This window comes from Electrophorus electricus, chromosome 5 (assembly GCF_041902795.1).
Source record: "Electrophorus electricus isolate QZ-2024a chromosome 5, ASM4190279v1, whole genome shotgun sequence".
Taxonomy (NCBI): Eukaryota; Metazoa; Chordata; class Actinopteri; order Gymnotiformes; family Gymnotidae; genus Electrophorus; species Electrophorus electricus.
The window spans coordinates 25,666,130-25,685,722 of record NC_137501.1 but is presented as its reverse complement, the minus strand read 5'-3'; the positions used below and the strand labels follow the sequence as shown (position 1 = coordinate 25,685,722).

At 40.9% G+C, this 19,593-nt stretch overlaps 2 protein-coding genes across 2 annotated transcripts in view; both read right to left on the bottom strand.

Annotated features, from left to right (window-relative positions):
• slc35f3b (solute carrier family 35 member F3b) overlaps window positions 1-4,153 on the bottom strand; it is a 55,078-nt gene extending 50,925 nt beyond the window's left edge. Inside the window, exons 1-2 of the mRNA XM_027016532.3 lie at window positions 3,967-4,153; window positions 2,594-2,808 (exon numbers count right to left, since the gene is read on the bottom strand). Coding sequence (XP_026872333.1) covers window positions 2,594-2,808; window positions 3,967-4,073 — 322 coding nt within the window. The 5' untranslated portion in view covers window positions 4,074-4,153. The remainder of the gene's footprint in view (window positions 1-2,593; window positions 2,809-3,966) is intronic.
• Window positions 4,154-10,500: 6,347 nt separating this feature from the next.
• On the bottom strand, window positions 10,501-18,370 carry kcnk1b (potassium channel, subfamily K, member 1b). Its single transcript, XM_027016529.3, has 3 exons — window positions 17,564-18,370; window positions 15,540-15,935; window positions 10,501-13,499 (listed from the first exon to the last, which is right to left on the bottom strand). Exons 1-3 carry the CDS (start codon window positions 17,916-17,918, stop codon window positions 13,243-13,245), a joined length of 1,008 nt encoding a protein of 335 aa, XP_026872330.1. The 5' UTR covers window positions 17,919-18,370; the 3' UTR covers window positions 10,501-13,242.
• Window positions 18,371-19,593: the final 1,223 nt, after the last annotated feature.

Below are 19,593 nucleotides of genomic sequence, written 5' to 3'. Positions count from 1 at the left end.
GTTCATGGATGTTCTTTCCAGCAGCTGCAGGTGTCAAATATATATGACCTCAGCGAAATCTCATTTGTATTTGATTATATGTCAAGCACAAAGGAAGATTTTTCGATTCTACATGCTATGGCATAGTCTTGCATAGCACTGCGGTAACAAAACCCTGTGAAAACCAAATCTTTTCTACTGGTGACGGTGGCCTACCATGCGTCGCAGGTGGGGCCGTAGGATTTCCAAATGATCCACACCTCACACTTCAAGGTCTAAAAAGATCAACAACGTCGTTTACTAAATTTTTGATTGAAAAGTTCTGCTGATTTCGCACCGGTGATGGGATGATCCAAGTTATTTTCACGTCTACTTAATACCTTTGACCTAAGATTATATGGCTGTTATGTATCTGCGGGTACACCCGTGTTGTGCTGCACCAAGGTGGCACTGCCATCACACATTTGACCTTTGCACGTGCGCTCAAGGTGCCGTCGAGAAGCCCTCCCTTTGCACCGGCGAGTATTTCCCCAGCGGCCCGATCGAAGCCTGGAGGAGGTGGACGTGACGGTTGTTAGTCGAGGCGAGGGACACCTAAGCTCCTGCCAAATGCGTGATGAATACAGTCATGCCTCCATGCACAGACTCACAACTACCGTAACACAGTAGCCAGGGTCTGCTCCAGCAGATTCCGCACACTCAACAGCAAATGCCGATGCTCCAAAATGGCACATGCAACGGCATGTGCAAGACTACGTTTATCGTTTTGATTACATGAGTAATCAAAACAATAAATGTTATGAAAGTATTGGTACGCCTACCACTAATGCTGACACCAAGTGCCATTATGTTTCTTTTCATAGTATTTAAAAGAGGCAACAATGTGAAACTTTTAACTGATCCAAGCTGATCACCGTTCTGGCCATCAGAGGTCCTCATCTCCAGAGTACTGGTTGTTGCCATCACTACAAATTATACTCACCTGTTCATTACCCCAATCACCCATAGCATATTTTCTCCTCTGCTACCTGCAGTCATCGTAGGGTATCGCCAGTCGCTTGTATCTGCTTACCAAGCCTGTTTATCTTGGGCGTTTGTTCATGGGTTTTGGTTTCTCTGTGATTTTCTCTATTTGGATTGTTTCGCCTGACCCTGCTGCTGTTTGCACTACAGGTTTCCCTTTGTCATTTTGTTCAGTAAATACATGTACATGGATTCCAATCCATGTGTCCTTACAGTAAGAAATAAGGTGCGTTTAATTATTTGGTGACCGCTCACGGTTGTTGAAAATCAAAGGGAGCTCTTCTTCTGTTAATCATGGTGGTGAAGCTCTTCTCCTTCATTTGGCTAAAATATTCCCAGGAGATGTACTGAATTAAAAAGATAGCATTACTACTTTCTGGTGATATAGTGATAGTCTTATTTTTCCCCACCGCAGGCAAAAAACATTCTAGAATGAAAATATGGGCAAGAAAAAGCTGTGTGCTTACAATCTACTTGATACCATGAGAGGAACACAAAATATCATGGTTTCCTTACTTGTGTGCATGTCCTACAACTGTGCCACACCTTTTGAAACAATATTAGACCTGAAGTACTCGAAACCAAATGGGCACTGTGATGAAAGCAGTGCATTCACATTTACACTGTCCTCCCTGAAGGGTTACCTTTAAATGAAACCCTAAAATCCTTGAGGCACAAATGGAACCCTTAAAAGGCCTGGTGTGTTTACACGAGACTGGGGCCATGTGAGAGCAGAAAGAAGCCGTGGGAACGTGGGCGCGTGTTCAGAGCACTGCATGCACTCTGTAATAGTGATGGAGACATCTTTCCACTGCACTGCGGCTGTACGAGCCATCCAAGTTATTGGAAAGTATTGGAAAAAGGTCTGACTTATTCTACCTGATACACGACAAGCTTTTGTCCATGGGCTGAAGGAGAAAGCTGAGCGCGCGTTTCCCTACAGCGCTGGAGGATGTTTCGCTTTGAGGAACTTGCTATGTCATTTCCTACCTCAACACTGAAGACTTCTATAGACACACCCACATCACACATTAGAAGCCAAATTGTTTGTTGTTATTGTTCTCTTTAGTTAGATACGTTCAAGTGCGTATGTGCAGCTAATTGGGCTACCCACTGCCGCTCTAGCTGTTCTTTAGAGGTCCTGAGCTGGTCCCACGTGCATAGCCAGCAGGCTTCCCTCTGCTTGTATGGGAAAACATGACAGATGTCACAAATGCCAGCGCAGTACATTTACCAAAATAGAGCCAAGACTGTCACCACAACCAAAGCAGAATTTTCAAACAGGTTTGAACTAGTTCAAGTATCCCTTTAAAGCAAAATGGTCCCACTTTTATGGAAAATATAGATTAATATCTCATTGTTTCATTTAGGTAATGTAGCCCATCACACAAAATTTGCCTACCTCTCACTGCCTATCGCAGGTAGTTGAAGAAAGAGTTCATTAACAAAAACAAACAAACCCGAAGTAACGGCTGGGATGGATAGCATACATCTATACACTGTAGTCGTGACCTCACAAGCATACTGCTATAACTGGTGTTAACGCCAAGGCCACACATCTGAAAGACAGTGATTAAGACAAATTGCTTACTATTGTAAACTGAATTCCATGGTTGGTAACCGTAATAGCCGGTTATTCTTAAGATTCTCTCCTCGATGGATGCGCTGTTGATGTCCTCCACCGACCGGGACGATTTTAAGTCTTCTTTGATAGATTCGTCCACCACCAAGTACTTTAGCTGTCGGAGTTGGGGGCTGATGTCGGACAACCGTCTCGGACTAACATTGGGCGATTTCCGCATACCGCTGGAGGGGAAACAGAATGGAGCTGAGCATATGGCAATCAGGCAATCAGACCGCCAGGTGAGACCTTGACAAATCGGTACCAACAGACATAATGAAAACTAGTCTGCTTTCAGATAGGACATTTCGGCTTTTCTGAATAGAGCACCTGCACGGCCTATTCTAACTCGCCCAAAAGGTGTTTTTATATTGCTGAGCCCGGGATAATTGACCGTGAATTGTGGGTGGCGCACGCGTGGGCACCGCTACTAGTGCACAGAATATTAGCGGGGAATCTTCACCCTTCGCTGGCAGGGCGCTCGGCGGGCACAGTGAGGGTGTGAGACATTAAACTAAAGTGACTGCCGCTTACTAGAACGGAGACAGCCCTACTGACACAACAGGCAAAGTCCCCAATAGGAAAACCTTATGCAAATTTTGTTAGTTATCAGAAAGCTCAATTAAACTACAGTGCACATTAATTTCTCCGTGTCCTTTACAATGCGTGCCAACTGTGTTTGTTATCTTTGTTGAAACAGCAGAGCAGGGGGGACTTTTAAAAGCATGTCTCTCTCCCAGGAAACGAAGAGTCCTGCTAGTTTAGACAGAGTTTACTCTTTTACTGCTACGGCTGCGTCCTTACTGCAGAGTGCATCAACACAGCACGGAAATCTCCGAGTACATTGTCGTTATTCGCCAGTTCCGAAGTACCTTGGTCGCACAATAGCCAGTGCGAGCCGTTTATCTGAGATTTAATAGGCCGGCCTATTCCAGATTTAGTCTGGGGGAAAAAAAAGTGTCTTCGAAAATAAACAGGTCTAGTGTAAAACAGCATTATTTGCCTTTTAACTTCAGTATCAGCATTTTCATTTTCGTCTACCACCACTCTCTGTTGAATACTGACATAGTCCTTACATTTAAAAATGGCTGGTGTCCATAGTTGGAAGAAACTAGTATTTTTCGCGACCAACAGATAAATATTCATTGTTTAGGCTGTAAATGTACTAACTGGATAATTATGGACAGATCGACTGCTTTGTTAAAATCTCGCGTTTCTTTATTTCCTTCCATTTTCCAAAAAATAAAAATAAAATAACAAAATAATATTTACAGCGCTTAGACCTAAAGTTTTTAGTTAACCTCCTTGTCAACAGCGACAAAGTAAGAGTATACTTTACTTACATGGGCATCAGAGTGGTAGGTGGTCCCAGGTAACACATGCAATCCCGTCGTGGGCGTCCGACACGGTCCCAAACCGTTCCCTCTCCATCGCTGTACATGATACCCATGAATCGGGACAGAGCGGGTCGGCGGTCTGTGCTCCCCTCGCTGCAACCACACTGACCTGGGACGCAGAAGTGACACAATAACGCCGCCTCGCACCCACGCAAGAGTCGCGGCATTTACACATTTTCCCTCCGCAGACGATCATAGCCTATCGAGCATCGCTAGTGGTTTCTAGAAATGCAACAGCGCCATCTAATGGAGGACAAGACGCCGTTCGTGTAGATAGAACGGTCGTGGTTTCCGAATTTTATGTGCAAGTGAGGGCAATTAGCTTTGATCTTGGGCTAGGCTTAACGCAAAAGACAACCGATTTTCCAGCGAGTCTTTAATACCGAGTGGGAGAAGAGCGTGATGGCTCTGATGAAAACCGCTCTGGTGGAGTTACAAATTACTTCATTTTGTCAGTTCTGAGATTTGTGTCGTCGTCGTCCCGTCCCCCCCCCCATCTCTCATGACAGTGGTTATTTCGGCATTGCTGACGTGTTCATGGCATTTTTGTTCACTTTAACGTGTATGTGGGCTGCTTCCTATGAGAGAACATTTACGCGAAAATCGTGTCGTCTCACTGAGACCCATGGTAACTGCGACCCAAAAATAGGATACAAGTGCTCTAATTCCTTCAGCTCTAGGCCTTTTCCACAGTTAGCACAGCTTCCCTGATCGTCTCACGTCAAACCATTTTGCCGCTTTAAAAAGTGAACGGCTGATGGTTATTGGAAGTGATAACGAAACGGGTTTGCTTACGAATTAAAATGTTACAATTGTGCAAAATAGCCTATAACAAAATCATTTGTGACTATGTGAAAACGCCGTGACTTTGTAGAGAAAGCCAAGGAGAAACCCGTCCCAGCCGACACTTCACACCCCCGATTTAAGCCAATGCTGCTTTACAGTTATGCTGACAGATTTTGTAGGGTAGTCTAGCGATACAAACTGGAGTGTAATACAGTGTTAAAACAGTGCAACGCAATGCAGTGCACCAGTGTTTTGGAGAACGGATTTGACATTCACCCCTCTCAAAAAAAGATCCAGTGTCCAGTTTGCATTCATTTAAAAAGACATAATAAAAACAGATCTTGTTTTTCACTAATATGCTGAATTTGTTATAGTTTATGGAAACCCAAGGTCTCAGGCTTGAACTGAACTAACTCTTGCTGTACAATAACAACTGTTATGGTTTTGTTCTATTTTGAACAATACCCAGCCCAACACAGGTGTTTCAGTTGAAGGATCTAAGGGCAAAGAAAAAGGCATTCTGTTGTGGTGAAAGTCTTCTTCCGATTATTATTGCTGTGTTGTAAAATTGCAAGATTTTCGCTGTGATTGGTTCATCTCTGGAGAAAGGCAGAAGTGTAAAAATGCCTTTCATCTTTTGCTAAGTTGTAAAGCTACAGGAGCGTTTGTGATTTTCTTATCAGGCTGTTGGAGGACAATCTGTCAAATGTCCTTGTGATGCTGTACAAGTGCACACTTCCAGACCCATATATTATGATGAATGTGTTCATGCTGTTGTCTTACAATGCTTATTGTACTTTGGTCGTTGTGGTTTTCGGGCCTCTGGCAAAAAGTTGTTGGCGTGGAAGCATTCACCTCTGCACTAATCTCTCGATTTCTTTTAAACCTGCATCGCTGTCCAACTGTGAAACTACTCCTATGCACAAGCGTGCTGAAAATATTGTTTTTATTTGAGCTATTAGATTATAAACAATCTAAACATCATTCAGGAATTGGTGGGACTTGGAAAAAGCAAAAGCTTTGAAAAGTCTGCAGTGCCAGACCTTTCCCTCTGAAATGTGTAGTTTTAAGATGCAGGGATCTGGTGCTTGACATGGCAGTGTGTAGAACATATACAGTACACTTTCTAGTCAATTTTCAAAGTGGACTTGTAGTGAGAACACGGAATAAGGCATACTGGGTCTATACTTGATAAACCACCCTAAGTAACCCTCATTTAATTGGATCCGTCTTAAAGGTGTAGCCTGGTTTCATTCTAAAGTAGAAAAAAAAGTTGAAAAATGACTGTGTAAAAATTAATTCTGACTGTTTAAGAACATAGAAATATTGTAACTGGACATCAAGGACTAATATAAAATAAAACAAAAATGTACTATATGGGACCTTTAAGTCCACTAGTGTCTCACATCAGGGACATGCAGAGAGGAACAACAAATGGTACCATTATTTGCCAGTGTGCTGGAGATGAAAATTGAAAATGAGACTTTTATGGTTAAAACACTGATTTGTTTATCTTTCTTTCTTTCTTTTTATTTAATTTTGTCTTTTTTTTTTTGGACGAGGCTTTACTACCCTATAAATTCCAGAATATCACACGACCTTCTGCTCTGCGTCTCATTGCTTGGAAATATAGTTACCAGCTTCCCTGACTGGTTGTCAGGGAGACTGTGGACACTGTGCCAGTTAAAGGAGGCTGAGACTCATACGATGGCAGTATCACTTATGCCAAAATACTTTCTTTGTCATTCAAGCATTTCTTTAACTCATCTTCACAGCTTTTATCTCTGTTTATTGCAAATACATTCTTCTGTATTTCCACATTATTTAGGATCATGTAATTGATACAGGAATTATTTTAGGGGTAGCGTGAACAGGGAACAATCAGATATGCCCACACAAAGGTAAAAACGTTAATAAAGTTCTCCATTTAAACTCAGAGCAGTGCATTAGCACAAAGGCACATTGAAGTCTGGGGACTGAGATCCAAGCTCCAGCTGTTTGGGCACCGACGCTGAATGTCACTCGGCTCTGTTTTGCATATTCATGAGCTGAAGTGCCAATGAGAGGTGGGGGATAATTGTGCTGCCCCACGCAGCCAACGACGAGACCTCAACGCTGGTTAAGCTGCCATAGGTCAGGCTATATCCTCAGTAATAAACATAGCTTCTGGTACTTCTGAATATTAATGTGTGGTAGTTTGTGTGTGTATGAGTATGTGTGTGTGTTTGTGTATGTGTGTGTGTATGTGTGTGTGTGTGAGAGAGAGGGAGAGAGAGAGAGAGAGAGAGAGAGAGAGAGAGAGAAAGAGAGCTAGAAAATTGTTGAAGAAAAGAAGAAATTAGCTTCAAAAAGAACCCATTGTGTTGCATGTACTATGGATTAGCTCTCATTGTCAGTCTCTAGTTTACTGCTTCCTGTGATAGGAAGTATATCAGAGTCGTCAGGACTTTGAAATTATGTGTCTTTGAGTTTGTGTGTGTGTGTGTGTTTTTGCTATTCATTCGGGGTCTTAGCCAGAAACCAAACTGAAGCCAAGCATATTCTCTGACTCAGTCTCTCTGCATCACCCAAAAGGCCTCCAAACTGAACATCATTTGCTCTCCAAGCTAAATCATGATAATGTATTCACTTATGCGACATCGAACAGGCTAAATGGAGCCAAAAGGTTTTGGATCTGTGAGCAGCACAGTGGCATGCAGTTGTTGCCATGGTACAGGAGCGGGAGCATCTGTGGTTTTTGAATGGCTATAGGCTTCTTTCCGTTTTTCTGGATGGAGTTGCTCTTGTGACACTGTGCAGTGGCCATGCTGAACCCTGGCCTGGACAGAGGAGTCTTCCTCCTCCTCTTCCTCCTCCTCCTCCTTCACGCTGCGGTCACAGCTCGGCCGGGGCATTGTATTCAGGTGTGGTTAGGCTACAAATGCAAGCTCCGGGAGGTTAGCAATCGCACAGGTTTCCCAGTTTCATTTGATACATGTGTGTTGACGATTCTGGCGTGAACTGCACTGCACGTACATGTGACGATTGTGTATAATGAGCCAAGGGAATTTAATTAAGCATGGATGTGCTTTCTACCTATCACACCACACTTTTTCTCAAGTATATCTCTCTCCTTCCACTGTTCGGAACACACATTTATCCTAATAGAGAGAGAGAGCGAAAGAGACAGTTGACCTTCTGGGCTATAGCCTTCAGCTCCTTCAGCTCTTCAGTAAGCTTCTGTCAGTTTTAAGCTTTGAAGTAGTTACGGTTTAATGTGTATTATCGTATTGAATGTGATGTTAATGTTGTTTCAGCCCTCAGATCTACTCTGCTAACAAGTTTGACCAGGAGAAGTGATCTGAGAATGACAGACCTGGTGAAACAATTTAAACACACACACACACACACACACACACACACACACACACACACACACACACACACACACACACACACACACACACACAACCTCAGAAGTGTGTCATTGGAGGTTTAGATCAGTGGAAACTAGCTGAGAATAAAAGCTGAATACCACACTGAGCCCTGGTGGAGTCAATGTATTTCTCCTCTATAGGCTAGGAGGCTGTACCTGGGAAGATGAGAACTACCCTCTGTTCTTCCAGTGCAAATGAAATATTGATTACTCTTTCTCCCCTTGGTACTCCACTGTCATATACAGCATCTAAGAATAATTGATACTTCAGGGCCAGTACACAATTCGTTTAGGTCTTGATTTGTGGTGTTACTGATCAAATCAGTACATGACCCCTGACAATTTATTATAGTTTTAGAACCAAGATGGATTGTTATGTAGTTTTTCTGTCTTTAGTAACCCTTAAAAAGTAAATAAATAAATAAATATATATATATATATATATATATATATATATATATATATATATATATATATATATATATATATATATATATATATCTATCTATCCAGAGACACTTACAGCTATCGGACAATATGTGCAGGTATATACTTTAGTTTACTCAGGCTGTAAACATAGCTGCTAGTCTGATGATGCTCAAGTACCGCGGCTATCAAAACATCCCCAGGGAGCCTCATCATCCAGGAGTGTGTTACCTGAAATAATGACCTAAAGGAAGCATGCAGGGGTTTTTTGGTTTTTTTTGGATAGTTCAAGTGATGCACAAAAACCATAAATAGCACCATGTTCTGGTTTTACTGTGCTTCTTAGGGACAGTTCAGATATACAGCATGGTTTGATGAATGTAGAAAAGGTGTTATAAATAAGGAGCTGCAGAGATGAAGATGGTCTCTGACCTTTAAAATGTTAGGAAACACGCACATGCACACGCACACAATTACTATACATATGTGAAAATGCAGCAGTATTCTGAATTGACTTTCTAAAGGTGCCTTATTTCCTTTAGAGGAGACGAGTGAGAAACAGCGTTCTTCAATATAACCAAACATTTTCTGAGGAGTCACAGTATAGAATTTAAGTACTTATTGAAAGAATGTTATTAACGACAGGCATTTACTACTGAAAAACTTTTATTATTGAAAGATTCAAAACACTACTTTGAGACCATCACAGACAAATCACAGTTTTATTGTTGAAACTGCTTGAATCCTTGTTTCTATAGACAGCATTCCCTGTTTCCCCAAGATGACTAAAAACAGATTATCATTGCATTTTGAAACCATTTCATTTAATAATGGGGAACAGAAATATCTGTGGTTTAGATGTTTTTCACAGAAAACACAAAGTCAAATGAAACCTGACCTGTTCCATCCCTGACCATCACATTTCCATTTATGTGGCTTGTGCTTCAAGGCAACGGTGATCAAAGAGAAATTCACTTCCTCCCTCTCACCCGATACTGTTCAAATAAATTTTCAAATATCACTCTGCTAACTTAGTCACTTGTTTTGCAAGACTTTTGCAAGGCATCTGATAGCGTACGTGACAGTGTGAATTGCACCACCTATGGTGTTACACTTATTAAGGGAGGTCCCAAAATATAAAAATGTCATGTGCATCTTCATCTTGTATCATTAGAAACACTTGCCCTTTAAAATGGTGTGTGCTCTGAAGTTTTAAAAGTATAAAAACATTTCATTTTTTTTCCTTCACTGGCTCAATAACATCCGCTTACTCACTTTCTCACCTCACCCTTCTCTCACCCCCTAGGTTCAACAGATATTTGTGTCACGACGCTACCCGCCTTCCAAATATGATATTTTGTGATGACAAGCTCCCTTTATTTATGTGCATTCTCAACAAGGATGAAAGTGAGTAGTCTCTGTGAACTCAAGCCATGCACAAGGTACGTGGCAGCTCCCTATAGAGACCACAGTGACACTGTTCCAGTGTACTATATGGAAGCCCCTTATATAGACAGTGACATGGCCCAATGCTTTTGTATGGCTGTCGCAAAATCCAGTTTAGTCAGAAGCTTTATCCAAGGAGTCTTTTCTCCATACTTACAATGGTGGCATTAGCAGAAGTAACAAACATGTACACACACACACACACACACACACGTGTTTGCTTTTATACCTTGTCATATCACAGTCATACATACAATAAACCTAGCACTAAATCCAACCTAGCGCTAAATAATGTCCAATCCAATCCTGACTAACTGCAGCAACAGTTAATCAGGGCAATTTTAGGGCAACCCTAACCCTAAAAGAGATGTAAACCACCAAATAAATGCACACACATACAACCTGGGCACCAAAAGTAAGAACAATTTAAACATTTTTATTGTAATTTATTTGTTCACTAATCACACAGACAAACAGACTATTCAATTAAATAAAAATGTTAATATCTATAACCCATTTCACTTAATGTATACCGATACAAATGTTTTATTGATACAAAGTTCAGACGCATTCTGTAGCTCATGCAGCCAATATGATGAATATGGGGACTGACTTGTGTACAAAGCATTAGTCATCAGTGTTGGGAAAGCCATTGAAACGTATTCTAACAAAGCTGCTTACTGCTCGCTGCTGTGCTGTGGTGCCTTGCCGTAGGTAAGATAGCACACCATTTACAATTTACAGACCAACGGTTAGCAGTGCTAGAACTAACGTGCTTACAGAAGAGCTTTCTAGATAACCTCAATCAAAATAATTTTCTTTTGTGACGATGTCTGGTAATGGGAGCGCACAACAAATAGATGCTGTGAAGGGACTGTTCAAGCAGAATGAAATTTTAACACCTAAAACAGAGATGTCCCAATCAGGCTTTCTTTTTCTTTTTTTTCTTTGGCCCTGATCCTTATTTGAGTTCATTCAAAATTAATTTGAATATTTAATATATATAACAAGTGTATTAAAGTTAGTAAGACAAACACAATAGTTTCCCAGTACAGACATGTAAGTCTCTTCGTGGATCTAGAAAGTCCAATATGTTTTTAAAAAATACTGCACATTCTTGCTCAGAACTGCTCCTTGAACACTGCAGAGGACAACGAGCACCCAGCATGCTTGGCTCTGTGTAAATGAGCGAATTAGACTGCATTTGATAGCTATAGCTGGCATGGCTCATATTACACAGCACACAGTTTCTATTCTATTCAATCGTCTTTGAAAAAATCACTTTTAGCAACCTTTAGCAAAGTGATAAAGGTATTGTTTGTCAAGTTCATTCCCATTGAAATATGCTTTGCGGGCCCACTTTAGAAGTCCCAAACTCTTTTGTAATATAATTCAAAACTCACTTAATGGACTGCACAGGCTATTTTTTTGCCTTTACATGAATTAAATGTTAGTTCGGAGAGAAGTTATGCTGTGGTGGCGACGTAGCAACCGCTGCCTCACTTTAAACATGCTTCACTGCCATAAGATATGTTCAGTTACATCACATCTACTATGGCAGTTCAGCAAGGTAAATATGTACACACAAACTGTTAGAAGTTAATTGGATCCAACGTAGACAATACTGATCCGTTAAAAATACACAGATATTGATCTATTTCATCACCATGGGACATCTCCGGACAACAGACATACGACATAAAACCTATGATAAAACTGGCACCTTATTTAAACCAAGCGCATGTAGCAATTAACATGGATCAAGCTACTTTGCAACTGCGAAAACATAACTGCTATTGAACTACACATTTATCAGAAACAGTTAAAACAAAACAAGCTGTTAGAATGTGTGCCTGACCTAAGAACTTAGTTACTAGTAACACAACTAGTCCCCAACACTGGCAGTAATTCTTACAATAAATGTTACATTACAACTTAATCCCTTAATTTGAGGTTACGGTGAACTGTGACATAAAACACACAGAAAATTGGATAAGTCTAAGGTAATAAAAGCAGATATGAATTCATCACAATATTCACCTGAAAGTTTTCACACAATTGGCAAGCATTCTGCAACAGCATTCTGTGAAGATTGACAAAGATTCCCTTTATCTCTACACTTTGTCCAAGGTAAAATGAATTTACAAATATACATTTGTAAACAATGGTACAAGTATCTTCAATTACTTTCATTTCTTTAAGCTATAACAGCCAAGTTCTGAGTTCACATCACATTTTAGAAGTTATGTTTCAGTTTAGTTATGTTTCTCTTATCCTGAAACTTTACCTCAGACCTTTAGAAAAATAATTGCACTGAAACTGTTGATTGTACCTAAACACGATAGACTCATAGCTTATAACCCAAAAGAGAGGTCACCCAGTGACATGATTGATAACAGAGTTTTACCACCATGATACCATTTACTTTCCCTGTTCAAAAATCCATTTTTTTGGTCAGCTTCATTCAACTGTCTGTTTATGCCTGTGGAAGCCTACCTGGCTAGTCTACTAAGGCTAGTCTACTTTGGAAACAATGGACACAGAACACAGCATACTGTACACTGACTGATGATTTGAATCCAGTAAACTGAAATATACTGAACCCAAACTTAAGTGTTCATGTAAACACACAATGATTACTTAAATCTTAGTGGTTCTAAGCTAAGAATTAGGTGTAATAGAGGTTGCCTTTATGTTACAATTACATTTTTTTTTTGGTGCTTTTATTGTATATCTACATAAGGGTAGCAGGTATCTCCATTTTCCTATGAAAAGAAACCTGGCTTCATGTACTGCAGTCTGTTTTTTTAGTTTTTGAGAGCAGGAATTATAACAGCTCAAAGTTTAAAGTGAAAAGGTAAAGCTTTATAGTCTGGTCTAGCAAGGGTCTGAGGTCTGGGCATATAATGGTCTTGCTGGCCAAAAAACTAGCTGATGTTGGTCCAGGGTTGCTGCTTTTGTTGTTGTTGGTTGTTTGTTTTTAGTTTGCTTTGTTTTCTTTGTTTACAGCTTTTACAGAGAAGAACGTTGCGGAATGTGAAAAGTACCACATTTGTGACAAGCTACTAAGCAGCATGCAGTAGCCGGAGAGCAGCCATACATGGTGTTGCGAGCACAGAAGTGGGCGTGGCCAACAAGGGATTAACTGCTTATCTAATCATGGGATCGTCGCCGCCCGGAGAGGTCAGGACGGGGACGTCGACGAAGGGCTCGGTCTTTTCCTCTTGGGGCGATGCGGTGTGGTCCACGGCAGAGAAGGCCAGCTGGTCGTGATCCATGATGGCCAGCCGGTCCACGGGCTTCTCCTTCTGCAGGTAGAACATCTTGCGCAGTTGCTTCAACTGCTGCAGCTCACAGAAGGTCTCCAGTACCACCAGCATGGCGATCAGGCCTAGCAACAGATAGACTGAAGAGGGACGAGATAAGTTACAAAAGACCACTGTAAGAATGCAGGAATGCACTACAAACCAGTCATCAACTGCTTTTCGGCAAATGCAGAACTTTTCTCACAGTCCTTCACATACCAACTGCAGAAGGGACAATCTATATCTTAAAAATGTAAAGATGCAAAAACAGTTCAGCTATACTTTGATTTTGCACAGTTCTTCATGTCACCAGCCTGCTGTTATGCTGTTAGCCCTTTCTGACCAACACGGGTAAGGAGTGAGCAATTCAATACTGAGCTGTTAACTGTGTAGGCACGGCACGGTTTGCCACTAGATTGTCTGGCACAATCCCTCACACTATTCTTTCTGTCTGTTTCTATGACAACAGGCCAGACATCTATAACGAACATCTGATAACAATAAAAGAGTTTCAGACTCAAATGAACATGACTAGTCTCAGTATCTAGAGTGTACGAAGAGAAGCAGCAAGAGTCAGACAGGATGTATTCCAGTAACAGAGCATGGGGACAATTTACTGTCCTGTAAATAACGTATATCGCTGCTGCACTTGACCTATCACATGCAAACTCAGTGATGTATTCACTACACAGCCTCTTGAGAAATCACTGCAATTTTACTATTTACTGTTGACCATATTGTATGTATTTAGAGAAACATAGCAATTCTGACTGTTTTACACCAGACAGGTAGCACCGGAGGTATCTCAGACAGGCGGCCTCCAGCCTACAATGAGGCTGGGTCCCAGCTCTGAGTCATACAGAAGCATGAGTTTTGCAGTCTAAGTGTAATTGCATAGTAATGAGCTACTGGACTCTTACATGACATCTGTATAAGCTTGTGGGGACCTTCCAGTGGGTAGTCATATCATCTTTTTCTCCCACACTCAGGATTTATACCAGAGGCCTAGGGCTTTGAGGGTGCGGTGCCATATTTTTGCTGCTCCTAAGATTGTGGCCTTCTGCACTTAGATTGATGTCATTCCTGAGATCTGTGGGAGCCACTCCTCCAGCTTAGGAGTTGCAGCTAAAATTGCCCCTGTCACCACTGGGACAGCCACGGTGTTAAACTTCCACGTTCCCTCTATTTATTCTTTTAGTCTCTGGTATCTTCCAGCCATGTATTTTACTTGTTTTGAATGATACCATCACTTGAGACTCATATTTATATATATATATATATATATATATATATATATATATATATATATATATATATATATATATATATATATGTAGAGAGAGAGAGAGAGAGGAGGAACAAGTTTATATATACTTTTTCATATATAAACTTCCTAGGAATTATGACATCACTCTCAGTCCTGAACAGCAAAAACACTGCAACACACCGTCAAACTCCCAATTCTCTGGCAGAAGGCCGTAAGAAAAATAAGTGTAAGAAAAATAAGAGAATAATAAGAGAATAATAAGAGAATTATATAATAAAATATAGATAATAAAAATAAGATATGACACATATAGAGAAGCACGTTGCTTATGTAAATGATAAAGTACTGTTTCTCTGGAAACCTTATGAACTTCACCACAATGTGGAACATGTTTGTTAGTTCCCATTTCTGGGTTACCCCCCCCCCCCCCAAAAAAAAAGCACTTTCTAAGCTATAACCATTTAGTACTCTACACTTTGAGTGAATACATATAATTATACAGCAGGTCATGTGAGCCAGCAAATGTCGCATCTTCCAAGCTTGCCAAACGTGCAGAAGGTTTCAACAAAATTCACGGCCTCCTGTCCTGTTCAAGTCTGTTCACATGTTCTAGCCAAACGCCCTACCTTAGTTCAAAGCACTAGTTCTGTTTACACCACAGTAAAGGTACATAATTAAAGATGATTTTTCATGAACCAAAAAAAACCAGTAAGCAACTATATATTTTACTGCAGAATTCTAAAATATTTTCTCTCTTCTATGAGTAATAGGAACATAAGACACAGTTACTTTAGTGTTTTTATGTCCCCTGAATGGTCCTACACTGTCTCTCCAATGCAAAGCCTAAGACCAGCCCTCCTGGAGGAACACCTACCAGTAATGCCCAGTTTGTAGAGCTCGCGGAAGCGCTGGTTGAACGCCTCCCCAGGGACGTAGTCTCCAAGGCCGATGGTGGACAGCGAGATGAAGCAGAAATAGAAGGACTCCAGAAAGTTCCAGTCGCCCTCCAGCGCTGAGAAGATGGCAGCAGGGATGAGGAAGAAGCAGGAGACTGCCACGACGGCCAGCAGGTTGGCGTGCACCAGAGCCACGAAGGGTTTGGACAGGCCCCAACGAGTGTGCACATACATGATGGGCCTCCGTGTACTGAAGACCATGATCCTTTGCACCACAGCCGTGAGGAAGAGGAGGGTGAATGGGATACCAATCACCGAGTAGATGATACAGAAGGCCTTGCCTCCATCTGAGAGAGGGGCGGTGTGCCCATACCCTATAAAAAAAAGTCAGTGCATGGGTTTTAGAGATCAAAGTAGTACAAATTCACATGAATAAAGTCCTGGATTTCTCTGAGAAGCACTGGAGAATGATTAAACATACATTACTTAGTCCTCTCTGTAGTAACCTGTTGCAGATGTGATAAATAGATATCAGTTGTAGGAGATAAAAAGGTACAAATTTTTCACATGATGGATGATATAGGAAAGAGAAGTCATTACTAAAGCTGTAGTATTATGGTTTACAGTTTCTGGACCCACTAGGGAAATTTTGCAGGGCGGCTCTAAATGGCATATGTGTTAACGCCACTTTGCTAATAGGAAGAGTGAACCGACAATAAAGAGAGAAAGTCTGCACAGGTCAAAAGGTTCACGGAGAAGGCACTGAGCACTCTTTGCAGATGCCCCATTTATTGCCTTAACACAAATTCAACATATCTTCGTGCTCGGCTAACAGAGGTGCCTTAAAAAAAACTGGTGTTGGATGGCACAGCTTCACGCAGGCCAGGCTGCTCATTTAAACTGACTAGATTCACTTTGTAACCAATCCCTTTCAGGCAGTGCATTCAACAACAGAAATGAACATACAAAAATCCTCGTTATCTTCATTTTAGTATATAATGTCTGTAGTCTGACGTTTTGCTGATCTTGAAGGTTAAATTTAAGATTTCAGCACATTTACTTTTGTGCTGCTTGCTTTTGCTGAGTAGGGCTAGTAGATTAAACGCATGGTCATACTGTAATCCTCTCACAGTCCGTGATTTCTAACATGATACCAAGATCCACAAAAGTGGATTATTTACATGCATTGAAATAAATGTAATTGTTTGTTGCTTTGTGGATATATTTACGACAAGTGTACTAAGACAGGTACGTTGATTTTTCCACGCAGATCTAGACAACCAACATTCACAGCAGTGGGTCAGCTGTACACACCCGAATATTACTTAAAAAAGGATCCAGAGAGAGAGAGGAGAGAGAGAGAGAGAGAGAGAGAGAGAGAGAGTATACTGAACGCATACTTTTACATAAAACACAAATTAGCCTACATACAGAGAAACAAAACCAATACGAACAGTACGCTCCATTTGTTTGTAAATGCTTAACGTAATAATAGTGATCATTGAAACATGGAAAAAGTTGTTCTTTACCGTTAGTCTGTGCGTTATACTATGCATTACGACTATAAAATTATAATCTCCTATCTTTAGGAGATAAAAATATAGATGGTAGTGTGTTAAATTATCTCTATGTGAGCCAGATCAATTATTAGCATTTGAACAGCACTGATATCCTGCGCCCTTCATATGTTCTGAGATGCTAACTGTGCAAATACTTTAACCGCAGTTACAAAACCGAAAAACTGGACCACAAATCGTGCTGATGAGAGAAGTCACTCGCAGGTAACGGAAGTACCTTGCAGAGCATGGTGTTAAATGTCACTGGGCCAAAAACGATAAGAAGACAATCAATTCATTCAAAAGGATTCATTTATTCCATGTTGTGAAGATAATGGTCTTTTAGTTTGTTACAGGTTTAACAGACCCAGGCTCGGTTCACTTCCACAAAAGCCTAAACGCACACGTGTTTTTGTACCTCCTCATGACCCAGGCGACTCACCCACCTGTCGTTGACAGAATTGTGCTTGCGAAGAACAGCGACGAGGTAAAGTCCCAGTTCCAGTTCGCAGACGCGTTGTTGAGAATTGAAACTCCATAGTTACTGGCATCGAGCGCTTTAGCTAGAAACGTCTCCAGGCGATCTTCTGACAAACACTTGTTCTCCTGCAAAAACTGCTGTTTCGCGTTCCTAAGGTCTTGTCGCAGGAGATCCTCGTACGGCAGCTCCACCGAGGAAAAGACAACGGCACCGAATATCAGATACAGAACATATCCCAACACCAAGAATAAGAAATACCACGCCGATCTGTTACTCTGAATCAAACGAACGCACGAATTGCTAGTGAGGGACTGGAGCATTTTCAGCGCTTTTGCGTGAATGCGTTACCGTTGATGCTTACAGTATCGTATCGATGCCCTTGATAAACAGGCTACGGCTATAACGCCGCAAAAAATAAAAATAAAATAAAATAAAATTCATAGACAAAACAGTCCTCTTCTCTTTGCGATGCGGCAGCGCGCCTGAGATACACGCAGATACTGTTTCTTTATTCTTAATTCGCGAAACCGAGTCCTCGGTTGCTTTCAGTTCTTGCTCGTCCGCGTTACAGAAAAGAGGTGAGGCGGCGTGGCGGAGCACAGAGAAGACGTCGCGTCTGTTCCCCTGCTCGACCACCAGGCAGCCGGCACGACGAGGAAGCGCGCTAAAATAAAGACTTTTGAATAGCCCGAACACGCACAGCTTGCTTTCTTTGATCAGCATATAAGTAAATATGATGTAGGCTATACCCACACAACACAAATAAGCCTAATGCCGCTAGCCTGCGGTTGCGCCACTGAGGCGTACGCTTTGATCTGCGTGCATGGGCTTTGTAGGTACATTAAGGTCTATATTATTGCAAATGTCTATTAGGTGAATTTTATTTACATTCGTATTAGATTTCTACGTGTTTTTTTTTCACAGCCCCCTTCTATCTCGTGCCAAACGACTGTCTCCATGGCAACAACCTTTGCCAAAATATAACACTAATAAAATATGAATAATTCTACAAATGTGCTGGGCCTCCAGCTCAGCTTTTCCGTGGTTATGGAAAGTGTGTTCGTTTGATAAGTGCACACTTTCATCAGGTAACGCGTTGGTATCATTTTATAGCTCTCTTCCTATTCCTGGCATTCCCAATCCATTTAACTAATGAATCTGACAGACCAAAGTTGGACAAAAAGTCATTTTTCTATCTGTCTGTTGAAAAGACGCGCCCATTAAAAGTAATTTATGGGTTCATCTGTGTGCATAAGTCTCTTCTTGTTATGTATTTGATGAACTGAATGGTATTTAGGTGCTTATACCTGACACTGAACATAAGCCTACCTCAGAAAGAATCTTATCTTTTAAAATGTATAGCACAAACTTACCTTTGATCCCATGATCCACAGCATACTTATTGCATCTTGCGAGATATTGCTATAAAGACGTTTCTGAGTGTTTGGGTAGGACATTAATCTAATGGAATAAAATGCAGACATATAGGCAATGTCTTGTGATGGTCTCCACATTGCTCTTGAGTTACTAGTGTACACCACGATCACATCTCATCTTATGTTAAAGGGGCAATAAGTCATTTTCCAAACGATTCTTCACATTATGAAACAGCCATTATACAGTCAACCAGTTGCCTGGATCTTAAACTTAGCTGCCTCCATGTGAGGGGACTTACTCTATCAAGCATAAACATTTGATTCTTCATGTAATGTGAACTGCATTTTATAGAAAACAGATTTAAATAGCAATCACTTTCATAAATATTGTTTGGTAGTTTTTGATGGTAAAAGGACTTATTGAACCTTTAATATCAGGACAAAAGATTGTTCTTTATAGTTTTGAATCACTGGATGCCTGCAACTATTAATGCCAACAAGAATAATGCCAGACCATATCCAATATACAATGCTTAATTTTGGCATGTTGTACTAATAAAGCGATTATAATGTCTACATTTCAAATTGCAATTTACTTACTTTTTTCACTCAGTGCATA